Consider the following 13,114-nt stretch of genomic DNA (forward strand, 5'->3'; position numbering starts at 1 on the left):
CTTCTGATTTTTGGGAGAACAGCACAGGAGTGGAAATATCAATTTTAAATCACCATCTGATGAATTTGAGGACTTGGATTTTTTTGTATGTGAATGTTTTTGTGCCTGTGTGTGCGCGTGCGCCTGTGTGTGTGTGTGTGCGTGTTCGTGTGTGTGTGCGTGCGTGCGTGCGTGCGTGCGTGCGTGCGTGCGTGCGTGCGTGCGTGCGTGCGTGCTTGTTAGTTCATGCACAATCAAGAAAATATTCTTATTTTTTTGTGTCCATTTTGTTGTCATGTTCACACATTCATTTGTCCAGCAAGGATCCTTAACAATGTTGCTATTTCTTTTCATTTCAGCCGACCCCTCTCTGTGAAGACTGTCATTGGAGGCAGCATAGGGAGAAGTAAGCACTTTTGCCTCTTGAGTTACGAGTGTCCTAATTAATTAATGACTATCCTATGTCATCTGCATTGATAAAAAAATTGGAATCAGCATTGTTTTTCAGTACAGAATTGATAATTTCCGCAGAAAATGTGTACAAATATAAAGCGCAAAGCATACATTCTGTATGTGCAGAAGGAATGAGTCTACTGTTGTTTTAGAATGCTTACTGATACTGTAAACCTGCAAACAAACCGTTATCTGAAACAGTGTAGGAGTTTGTAAAAGAATAAGTTTAATAAGGAGTTTATATTCCTCTGAAGCTGAAGCGATTGTCTTCTCTCTTGTCTCAGCTAAACTCGTTAGTACACGGATGCCCATTACATCGGGTTCCCTCCAGCGTTCGCGTAGCGACGTCGATGTAAATGCTGCGTCCAGCGCCAAGTCAAGAGTGTCTACTGTTCCTGCGTCTCCGGCATTCAGCTCAGCAGCTGCCCTTCCACCTGGATCCTATGCATCATTAGGTAATCCATTAATTCTCTCCATTAACTTTCCAAAGTTAAACTAATACTTTAGCATACCTGATCCATTAGTAATCCATTAGTTCTCTCCATTAATTTGCCAAAGTTAAACTATTACTTTAGCATGCCTGCATGGCAACTTTTGTTTAATGTTAATTAAAATTAAATTAGTAACCAGTCAAACAGTATTGTATAAAATGCTCCCATTTTTTCTATTTTTTCTTATAATGTTCCACTACTTTGCTATCTCATACAAACAGAAGACACAATAAATAACTAAAGAGTTGTAAATTCGCCCCTGTATTAATTTATTGATAAAAAGAGCTTCCAAATACCATAATCATGCTTTTTTTTGTTGTTGTTTTAGTCCCGCAAGGAGTATTAACAGCTATGAAATTTCCAGTTAGACTGTTCAGTGAGCAGGAACGGCTTTAATAAAATGTTAACACTTGACAATGGCTATAGTAAGCACTCCTACAGTTTAATAAAAAACAAAGACACTTCACTAACATTACAAGCTTGTACAGGTTGTGTTTAACATGTCCCAGACTGTGTGCTGTGTGAAAAATCCTTGCCTGTCCTGCTTCACTCCAGAGGGTCCATAATAGCAGATATTAACAACTTTCCTTGCCCACTCAATTCTTTCCCGCGTAAACTAACATTTTCCTCTTTACCGCTTCTCCCACTCGTTGCTGCCTTGCCTTTCCTAAATGCCAAAAAGATGGCACCCCTGGTAAAAGTGATGGTAAGACTTATGTGTTTATCCATGTTAGTGTTTGCAGTTTTGCAAATTGTACTGACAATTTTGTATGTCTTCTAGTAAGCTGTCTGTTTACGTCCTTACGTCCTTTTCGTCGTCTCTTCTCCTCATTCCTTCCAAGTGATTGTAGGTTGTGTGGAACTGCATGGACTATCTCTGCATGGACTTTCCGTAACCCAGACAATAATAGCTTCAGTTTCCTACAAAAATGTGTAATTGTATTTAATCCCCCATGTGTCTGTTGTCATTTTCCCTATTTGTCTCAATACTCAAAATTTTGGAGACAAAAATTAACAGCCTTCTAAAAGCCTCACTGTGCTACCCTTTAAATGAAGAATATCTCTAGAATAAGTTACTTAATACAAGTTAACTAGTAATAACTTAACTAGTTAATATTACGTCATAAAGCAACATTTTGACCTTATGAGCTCAAAAACTACAGTTGTATCAATTTTTGTGCCTTTACAATAGTCAATAATCATTCTCATTCTTGCTGTCGTTTGTGTTGGTGTCAGAACTGGCTCAGTGAGATAAAGCTCTGTTGATTACATCATTTTTGTACATGGGAAAACCAAATAGGAGCCGCTCTTACAGCCTCTTATTTCAATTATATCCATCCATCCATTTTCTGTACAGCTTGTCCGCACGGGGGTCACGGGCATGCTGGAGCCTATCCCAGCAGTCATCGGGCAGCAGGCAGGGGACACCCTGAACTGGTTGCCAGCCAATCGCAGCTTTTCAATTATAGTAGTCATAAAATCTGAGTATAAAGTACGTTGAGATAAATACCTCATCATGTTTCTAACCTTCATGTGGATGTCATGTCTGCATCACTATCAAAAGTCTGAGTTTGGTCTCAGCTCCGACCTGTGTGTATTTTCCATGTTCTCCCTCTGCCAACTATATGGGGTTTCTATGGGCACAGTTTTGCCCCACATTCTAAAAACAAAAATGTGTGGTTAATTAAAGTCGCAAGATTTGCTCCTGAGTATGACTGTGAGTTTTCTGTAATCAAATGTGTACTCTAGCTCACCCATCACCAGTGAACAATCTACAAAAAAAAAAGATGGAAAGATGGATAGTCTGAAAATGAACCTAATGAATTTATTCGTCCTCCAAGTTTGGATTTCTTTCAGGACTAGTTCATCCTCTTCAATAAGGCTCCCCAATGTTGTCTTTTGCACGTTTAGTCCAAGGGTTGAATCAGCCATCGAAATGGCATCTTCTTACGACATCTTTTTCTCCTTTCTCCTGGACTCTGGTGCCTCCCATGTCATTCAGGTCGTGTTCGTACCAGAAGGCAAAGTTCTGGCAGTGCAAGCGGAGCCAGTCCTTCAGTGGTAGACAGTCGAGGTCGGAGCCGGGCCAAAGTGGTTTCTCAGTCTCAGCGTATGTATACACTGAATTTAATTCTCGCAAAAGTTGTATCATCATTAGTCTTGAAATTCATTCATTCATTTTGTGATCCACACAGTGTATATTGATAAATTGTGAACTTTTTCTTAGCTCTGTTATTATGTATGTGCCACCACTCTCTAACAAGTGTGTGTGTGCGTGTGTGCGTTTGTGTGCGTGTGTGTGTGTGTGTGTGTGCGTGTGTGCGTGCGTGCGTGCGTGCGTGCGTGCGTGCATGTCTTTACAATGTGTATGCTTGCATTTTGAGTTGAATTATGGTTTTGTTTTGTACAGATATATTCTTTTTCATATTCTGTCATTGGAACCAAATCCACAGTCATTTAAAGTGGTGCCCTATGATTTCTGTGATGCAGTATAATAATACAGAAAAAATCAAATTGATCATCAAGCATTAACATAAAAAAACCACTTTATCTCTAGCAAGTTGCAAAGAAATTAGCTAAAATACAGTCTTCTATTGCTTAACAGTTGAGTTTCAGTTACTGTATCTCAAACTTTAATATGTGTCAGTCAGATGGTTATAAAAAACAACAACAGTGTTTTATCTGTTAATGGTTAGGAGAAAATAAAGGTCCATTGCCGATCATTTGTTATCACTTGTTCAATCAATCAACTAATACATAAATACTAGGGATGCACCGAAATAAAAATTCTTGGCCGAAACCGAAAACCAAAAATGAGGAAACCAAGGCCGAAAACCGAAACACCGAAAGAAATGATTATGTCAGTTATTAGAACCACAGCATTTATGGCTACATGTGTACTAACCTCACTAAAATCAAGGCATTGCAATAAACCAGTTACAAAAGTATGAAAATATTTATTTAGCACTGACATTACAACAATGCACAATATAAATTAAAATTCAAAAATAAAATAAAATAAAAATAAAATGTTTAACTTGACCCCACTCATGTGTACATTAAATAATAATTTACAGGCTTATAACTGACTGGCCTGCTGAAAGACGGTAAAATTAAATATGTTCTCTTGGCAGAATCACTGGAGAACTTTCTTGCCTTTTCAAAAACTTCCGCCACAGACGGAGTGGGCGTGCTCGGTGTCAGTTTCCTTTTCTGTGTCGCCTTCTTCTCATATTCAGAATGGCGATCGGGATGTTTGGATTTCAGGTGATGAATTAAACCCGACGTGGAGAAACTTTTTGCAGATGCACCCCCTCTTGAAATTTCAGCATTGCATGTTTTGCAAATCGCTATCCGTGGGTCTTTCTCTGAGATAGTGAAATCAGTCCACACCGCAGACATGCTGGCTCTTATCCCGTTTTCCCGCGTGCTGGCTGCGCTGTTTGCTCACGTCATCACAAGTTTCGGCTGTGTTGTTTCGGTGATTTAGGTCTTTCGGCCAAAAACCGAAAATGCACTTTTGGGTCATTTTCGGCCGAAAATGTTCGGTGGCCGAATTTTCGGTGCATCCCTAATAAATACATATGAAAACTCACAAATATTAGGGATATTGGGATGCTGACAGTATGCATTTGTTTCTAGTTCGAGTAGAAACAACAGTTGATTACTGAATTAATTGTCAACATCCCAATCAGCCACAGGTCATGTAACTGACAAAACTTAAATCATATACAGCTTCTAGATTTCATAGGGCCCTCGGAGTGCATGCTGCATAAAATCAATAAACATAACCCTTTGTCTCATTTTGACCAATCTCCAATTGTCCTGCCTATTGCTTCCATCATTCAGGATCCAGATCAGCCAATCCCATCAGTGGTAAGGCTTCATCCAATCACAAGCTGGATGGCTAAAGCACTATCCCCTGATCCTACACAACTTTGCACTGCTTGATCCTTTAGACCTTTACTTTCAGTTCACCACTGTGCTGCATGCTTTATTTATGAACGTTGGTGTGTTGAGAAGATGGCGAGAACCTCAAAATTGCCCATGCCAATTGTCTTGCTTTTTATGTTTGTCTGGTAGCCCTTGTCACATTTCCATCCCTACTTAGAGCTCATACCCCATCTGTGTCAGCAGTGATTTATGTGAATCGATTCAGTTCATTTTCTGTTTGTCTTACATTTACTTGTTGCTGAAATCACAGCGTATCAAGCTCCTTTGCATTTCAAGAAGACATGGACAGTATGTTACATTCACTTTACGAATGGAATACATGCATATCTATTTCTCATGTTCGTTGGTACATGTTATTGACAAATTCTAGTTAAGGCAATAATACTCTTGGTAGTAAAATGTGGTCTGAACTTCATCTAAATTACAGGAATAAACAAAGCATTGTAGTCTGAACAGTCACAAAGCACATGAAGTCTGATTTTTGCCACGCTGTAACACCACTTATGCGGTATTGAATTCTTTACTAAACATTTCTGTTCTTACAATTGTTTTTTATGATAAGTAAACGATCGTGTTAGGGATATGTTGTACTTGCATATAACTATTCAAGTAATGGATTGCACTAAATGTGTACATCCCTCCAATAATGTGATTTGATACATATCTCGATACATTATATGCAATGATTAGATTCAGTTCGATTCCGTATGGTTTTGATTCGATATGGTACGGCTCAGTTCAAGAGGGTATGTCATACCCTCAAGATTTTGTTGTTCCACAAAATTAATTAACTTGTCAGTGCTGTAAATGTAACATTTCCTTCCAAGCGATACGTATTTCGAAGCCGAAGAAATGCTCAGTATTATTTGGAGCTTTTGTCATGTTTAATAACATGTGACAGCACGTAGTAAACACGTTCCAAAGCCCAAACTATTAAAGTTATGTAAATTCAAAGAAACAATATCATTAGCAGCATCAAACCTATTTTTTTATGTTTTTTCTTCATAATTTTTGACCAGTAGAAGCTATTGCACAAAGAGACAGATTCATCTTTTTTGTGTACCGATTCACTCACACCTTTTTAAATTAAAACATGGTTTTCGCTCCAAGTCATTGGCACCGGCTTTATTTGTTATTTACAATCGGTTTAATGCAAAATACTTATTAGTTTTCTTCAATATTTGTACACATATTAATTGATTCAAGTTGTGAGCATTTTCTTCTTTAAGGCTTTCTCACTACTTTGTTGTTAATTATTGTTCATGCTTTTTGTATATTGTGGATACCTGTATGTTTATGCCTGTGTATTTGTCAACAGCTGGCAGTCGCTCCAGCTCCCCAGGCAAACTGCTTGGACACGGCAGCTACGGTCGGATCCCTCGGGCAACAGTTTCTGCCTCTAACACACCAGCTGACAAACGCAGTAGGATTCCTCGCAGCCAAGGATGCAGCCGAGAGACCAGCCCAAGTCGAATGGGCTTAGGTATGCTCGGACACTTATGCACAAAATTTGTATAGCCTGCTGTTTTCCCTTACTTGGACTGCATTATGATTCTGCAAAACTGACTTTTGTGGTAAACAAGAAAAGTCAGAGCCTGAACCTATTACGACATACAACAGAGCATGTTTATCTACAATGTGTAGCTGGCACACAGTAAGATGGGTTGATCCTTTCTTATGGTTATTTTGAGAGATTTTGTCGATTAACTTTAGTTATGAATGTTTTGAAGGGGTAGTGCAAATTAAATTTCGATGCTGCAGCTAAATGGATTGGAAATGAATTTTGTCTGTGAACTAAAGCAATTTTTGCTTGTTGGGCAACAAGTTATATATTTGACGCGTTTATTCTATACTTTTTTGTTTTGACACAGGGCAACTTTTTTGGGCTTGCATTTGTAACTGTACACACAATATAACCTTTTAACGTTTGGTTTGCTGTGTATCAATTTACTCTTATATCAGGCTTAGTATTTTTTTGTTATAACCCCCAAATGTCTTTGCATTGCTAATTTGCCATGCCTTTTTGTTTCATGCAAATTGTGTTGCGATTAATTTAGGAAAGAACAGATCATCTTGAACACATTTTATTGTTACTATCAGTATTACAATTAGAACACAGCAGCAGCATGATGCACCGCATTTTATTTCCATTCAATCCAAAAAGCTGTTTGAGTTTATCTCTTATTCCTCATCTCCGCCTGTCTAACATTTCTTCATGAATGCATACTGACACTTGCACCTAACTTGTTGTCCTCACAGCCAGCTTGTGTGGTAAAAAACCTCTTCTCCCTGCTGCTCTTCCCTACCGCACGCTAGCCCGGAGCCGCATACCCCGCCCCAGCATGAGTCAGGGTTGCAGTCGCGACACTAGTCGCGAGAGCAGCCGCGACACAAGCCCAGCTCGTGGCTTTACTCCTCTGGGTAAGTATCTGTGTGCTACCAACTGTCCAGGAACAACTGGTGCAGCCCAGATGTCCCAAAGAAACTTCCACAAAATGCCACATGCTATTAATGATTTTGTCTCAGGTCAAAAACATACCCAACTGTCTGCACATTCTTGCACTGTGTGGGTCCTCTCTATGCATGCTCGAAGTTGGGTTCTTTTGATCGAGCAAATAACTGATTGAAAAGTAAACTAACAACTTGAACTTTTTAACTGGTATATATATGGGACCATCTTGAGTCATTTCAGGAGTGGCTTCAACACTCACAATCCATGGTTTTAGCGTCATGGAATCTGCTTTCATTTTGTCTCCCACATGATGGCCAGACCAGTTCTAATTTGTTTGTGATGAAACTTAATGAACCCAAAATAAGGATTAGTAATAATCAATCATCATCGAATCATTATTTCACAGAAATTAATCATTTCTGTGGTGATATAGACCCAAGGAACTGTTATCATTTAGTTCAAATACATACGTTTACTGCTAGATAATTCACTGTTTTTGAATATGAAAAGAAATAAGAACAAATCTGGCTAATGAGAGACAATGAAGCAGTATGAAAAGGCAGATGAAAGTCATAGCCCACAGTCATAGTCAATTTTAACATGAACGGTTACCTTTTTGACACATACATTTTTACTTTTTCTTTCGGTCACTTAATCACCATCCCAGTTCGAATTAGTACACAATGTGGATGTAATGTTACATTACAAAAAGCAAGCATTTTTAATTGCCTATAGTCCCGCCCTCCAAAACAAAGGAAATCTGGATATAAACTAAAATAGATTGAGCGACAATAAAATATGTGATTTGTCACCCTGTCCCCATATTGCCAACCTTTCCTGTACCCCGCAGCTTCCCGACGGCATTCCCGTTCAACAAGTGCTCTCACAGCTGACCCTCATGGCCAGTCAGGTGACCTGCATGAATAGATGTCCCAACCCACCAGCCCCTCTTAGTTTTCCCCCAAAACCCTGTGTCATATCCGCCCGTTGTCTGTTGTACTTGCATGCTTTGTGATAACTGCAGGCAAGACTTGGAAGATTTTATTCTTAAATTTTAGTTGGAAAAATAAGAATGATGAGATCGGCATGTTATGATAAGCAGGTAAATTATTAGAGTCCTTCTGAGACAAGAAGACTCAGCATAATTATTGTTGTGATGTTTTTGGTCATTTAACGGGTTATAGGCTGCTGTTTTTCAGATGTTGATGACATGGGCCTATGTTGTGATGTTGTTCGTTGTTTTAATTTGGCACAGATCTATGATGTTTTTCCATCTTTAGTGCATTTTTTGGTGCGTCATCTTTTTGGGAAATCAGGGTTTAGAGTTTTTCCTTTTGTTTAGCACAAAATATTTGTTATTTCTCCAGAACACTGTTTCAATCTGAAAGGTTGACATAATGCCAATCTTGATAATAATCGCCTTCAATTGATGTTTTCAGTGTTCGTTATTTTTTTTTTCAAATCTTATTATGAACATACTCTCTAAAAGTATTGGAACAGATGACTATAATACAAACTGTATTTGTAGGTTTCCTATCTCGATCTGATACATATTGATCTTATGGCAGCTTTTGTTAAAACTAGGGCTATCAGTAAATCAAAATGTAATTACATGATTTACAAAGTTGACTCAGAATGAATTGCAAATTAATTGCACATTTCATAAATGTACAATTAAAGAATATTTTTCAAGTTTTAATACTCTTGATATTAAGGCTGTGTAATAATCAACATTCATTGCAATTACACTCCACCGTTACAAAATTAGCATAATAATAAAAATGATTATTAGTAACAATTATTATGTGGATATATCTGCTACAACCTCAGTTCACAAACTATGCACGGGGCAGGTCAAATAGGGGGCATGCATTAATTGCATTCTTTTAAAAACATTAATTTTGATATCCCGAGTTTAAACCCATCTGCTCATGTGAGTAAACGTATTTGGTCTGATATTTTTACTCAACTATAAATGTTGTTGTGTTACAACTACTGTACATAATTCTAAGTACTAAGTTATGTGTCAAATTAAGATGTAAAAACATGAATAGAAAGATGTATGTTTGTATGCCAAATGTCTGCAGCCAAAAAAATAGGAAATTTCTGTTCCAATACTAAAAGATTAAATATAAATAAATAAAAAATAAAATAATGAATATTCAATTGTTGATCGTCAGGTAAGTTTTGTTACAATTTCCATGTACCAGTCGTGCCAAATGTATTTCATCATGTTCTGTTTCCCCCCCCCCCCATCTAACCCATCTACAGAGCGTTATGGTTTGATTCACCAAGCTAGAATCTCAGCGTCAGTCAATGCGATGAGGGTTCTTAATACTGGCACGGAGGTGGAGGCAGCAGTTGCTGATGCTCTGGTAAATTCAGTTGAATTTTGAGAGTGCATTTATTTTTTTTGGTCATATTACTTGTTATTGACACAATATAACCGGAAGCACATTACGCATAATAACCAGTAGAGTTGAAATAATATATGCCAAATAAGTAATGAAATCCTCTTTTGTATAGCCAGGAATGTTCTTGTTCTTTAAACTTTCTCCCTCTCCTCTTTCTTTATTGTTGTTCTTCATTTCAGCTGTTAGGAGACTCCAGGAATAAGGTAGTCGGTTAGACTAAACAGTGCACTGTTATATGTATTTCCATGCAATTATGCACTAATAAAGCATAGAAATATGCACTATAGCTTCAAAACTGTTGCTTCCCTTTTGTTATCGAAAGAAAAACCCTCAATGATCACTTAAATTAAATTCACAAACCGTGAAGTGAAATGACAAAATGGAAATTCACCAAGACAAACCACTTGGTGAGAATGTCCTTTTGGCGGATGTGACAAGATTGAAATGTTTTCTCTTAAAAGTTGCAACAATTGGTGTTCCCACAATATTAAAGTCTGTAACTTTGATAGAAAGTGGACTCACAGTCACACCGGTTAGCACATCATCTCACAGTTCAGAAGTACGGGGTTTGATTCCGGCTCCAGTCTTTCTGTGTAGAGTTTGAATGTTCTCCCCGTGTCTGCGTAGATTTCTTTCAGGTACTCCGTTTTCCCCCCGAATTACCAAAAACATACACGGTAGGCCAATTGACCACATCAAAATTGACTGTAGGTGTGATTGTGAGTGTGGTTGCTTGTTTGTGCCCTGCAATTGGCTGGTGACCAGTTTGGCCTACTGCCCAAAGACTGCTACGAGAGGTTCCAGCACGCCCCCGTCACTTGTGAGGAAAAGCGATGATTGAATGAATGCATAATTGTGTTCAATCACAATTTAAAAGCAAAGTAGATTTTAATTTGGTAATTGTCTGTCCATTTTTATTGTAACATTTGTAATTTGCAAGGGTTTTCTTTCTTTATTGGGAAAGTAACATTTTTGTCCACAACCTGTAGTATCCCTTGTTTTGCTTTTTGCTCTATATATAACACATCTCCAATGCGTGCAGCTATATTACACATAACAGTATCATTTTGTTGTATTCTTTTTGATTATCAGTTTAAATATTTTCGTCTGTGAATTTCATTCATTGTACTTGTTGTCATGATCTCTGCCTATCGAGGTGCACTGCTTGATCCTGCCTGGCTTTTGATGTTTAGTCAGAAAAAAGTGTACATTTTAATTAGGGGATTACAAAATGTTGCATGTCTGCATCTGAATTTTGAAAATATTTCTTTAGTTAAAAGTAGATTGATCCAAGAAAAACATACAAAGCATAATGGCTGCCTGATGATAGTGGTAACCGTCTGTTCATGTGACAGTTCGTTTGCACACAGAGGAGCATTATGAGTATATAAATGTTATATTGGCTCATTTGTCCTTCTCTTTTTGTCATCTTCAGAGGAAGCCAATGAGGCGGAGGTACGAATCCCCAGGGATGTACTCCGATGATGATGCCAACAGCGATGCATCCAGTGCCTGCTCAGAACGCTCGTATGGTTCAAGAAATGGCGGCATTCCCCATTATCTTCGCCAGACTGAGGACGTGGCGGAAGTCCTGAACCACTGTGCCAGCTCTAATTGGTCAGAGCGCAAGGAGGGCCTTCTGGGATTGCAGAATCTCCTCAAAGGTCAACGAATACTGAGGTAAATAATGAAGACGTCGGTGTTTTATGTCTTTTCCTATATAAACGCGGAACTATTGTCAGCTGTTTTGGAACAGTTTGACAGCCCGCAAACTACAGTGATCCCTTGCCACACCTTTTGCGAATGCGCTACTTAGCAGGTTTATAAGTGACGTGAGAACGTCATTAAAATACACGCCGATAGCGCGAGGCGTGCGTCTGAGCAAAGTGCGTCACTGCGAACAAGCGCGGGAAGCGCAGCAGCCAGCCAGTCACGAACGAGGCAGGACAACTGTTTATTTAGGGCATGCAAAAAAGGGAAAAGGGAGGCTGGAATGCCAGCGACTGACGGTCAGCGAGCTCGAGTTGTGCGTCGTGGTGGCATCTCTTTACACAGAGGATCAGGCAAACGGTAATCAGATGGTAGGCGTACGTGTGTCAAGGCAGACAACCAGCCAGGCGTACCGCGACACAGCGGATTAGGCAAATGGGAATCAAGTGGCAGGTGTGTGTGTCAAAGCAGACGAAAGGGCGAGGACTGACTGGCGAAGGGCGTCTATGTACACGCCCTAATCAGCGTGTAACACGGGATATGTGGTGGCGATCAGCGCCAATTAGCACGTGCAATTCCGTATTGGCGACGCCCGTCCCCGAGGTCTACAGCAGAGGGCAGGCCAGCAGGGCGAGAGCGGAGATGTGACAAAGCTGCGCACATAGGAAAAATGCACCGCCGTGCAGAAAGAGTCGCGACAGCAGCAATGAGCGCTCATAGCACGGGGCGTGCCTGTGAACAATGTGCGTCACTGCGGACGTGACTGAGTTCAAGCGCAGGAGGCGGCAGCCGGCCACGCGTGAGGAACTAACCAGCGCAAAAGGAATCGGGACACATAACAATATCATGTTTGTTCTTTTATTGACTGTAAATGTACAATACATGCACAGAACAGTGTGGAAATGGTTATTAAGGGATTGGGAATGGTTTATGTCCTGTAAAAGTATTGAGGAGGGTTTAAAAAGCTTTAATATTGTGTCCTGGACCAAAATGCAACAGGAGATTCATGCGCAACCGTGACTCACATTGGTTTTTCTATTCATGATGTTCCCAGGTTAGTGTTAAGTGGTGATTCTGAAGGTGGACACTTTGCATTGCTTGGCAAGAAAAAAAACACTCTTCTAATTGACTTGCATTACAGCCATGCCCCCCAATCAGCCAAATAGAAACACTACGTGTTGGAAATTTCAATACAATACAACAATTTAAATTTCTTAATAATACATATGCTGTTTCTACTTTGCGGATTTTTGTTTTTCGCCGGTGACTCTGGAACGCATCTCCCGCGATGAACGAGGGATTATTGTATTGTATGTAGGACCTCTACCAAAAACTTTGTTTAGCTGTAGCATCCCTTTAGATCAGTGGTTCCCAAACTTTTGCAGGCTGGCGCCCCCTTTGGCTCCCCAGTGAATTCCCATGAAGCCAAACTCAGCAGTCTGATAAGATGAGGATGCATATCTCAAAACATGTACTGATGTACTACATTAGTTGGGGAAGAAAACTCGACCTTTCACAGACTAGCGTGGATTTTCAAAAATTATGTTATTTGTAACATTGCTTTTGTTAATTAACAGAAGTAGTCTGGAAGTGTTGGAAGACAAAAAACAGTGTCGACATTTAATATTCCTACAGTTGCTTTGTCCCACTGTGACTAGTGA

The 13,114-nt window shown here is 39.4% G+C and overlaps 1 protein-coding gene across 42 annotated transcripts in view; it reads left to right on the forward strand.

Moving 5' to 3' along the window:
* clasp1a (cytoplasmic linker associated protein 1a) overlaps positions 1–13,114 on the forward strand; it is a 71,927-nt gene that overhangs the window by 37,758 nt on the left and 21,055 nt on the right. For 11 of the 42 annotated variants that reach the window (XM_037239288.1, XM_037239293.1, XM_037239300.1 and 8 more), the window contains 11 exons: positions 339–385; positions 717–887; positions 1,606–1,629; positions 2,926–3,033; positions 4,773–4,799; positions 6,196–6,360; positions 7,137–7,298; positions 8,180–8,239; positions 9,601–9,704; positions 9,923–9,946; positions 11,179–11,423. In XM_037239288.1, the coding sequence (XP_037095183.1) occupies positions 339–385; positions 717–887; positions 1,606–1,629; positions 2,926–3,033; positions 4,773–4,799; positions 6,196–6,360; positions 7,137–7,298; positions 8,180–8,239; positions 9,601–9,704; positions 9,923–9,946; positions 11,179–11,423 (1,137 nt within the window). The remainder of the gene's footprint in view (positions 1–338; positions 386–716; positions 888–1,605; positions 1,630–2,925; positions 3,034–4,772; positions 4,800–6,195; positions 6,361–7,136; positions 7,299–8,179; positions 8,240–9,600; positions 9,705–9,922; positions 9,947–11,178; positions 11,424–13,114) is intronic. The other 31 variants (XM_037239306.1, XM_037239320.1, XM_037239327.1 and 28 more) reach the window with 20 other exon arrangements.

Source organism: Syngnathus acus, chromosome 21 (genome assembly GCF_901709675.1).
Source record: "Syngnathus acus chromosome 21, fSynAcu1.2, whole genome shotgun sequence".
NCBI lineage: Eukaryota > Metazoa > Chordata > Actinopteri > Syngnathiformes > Syngnathidae > Syngnathus > Syngnathus acus.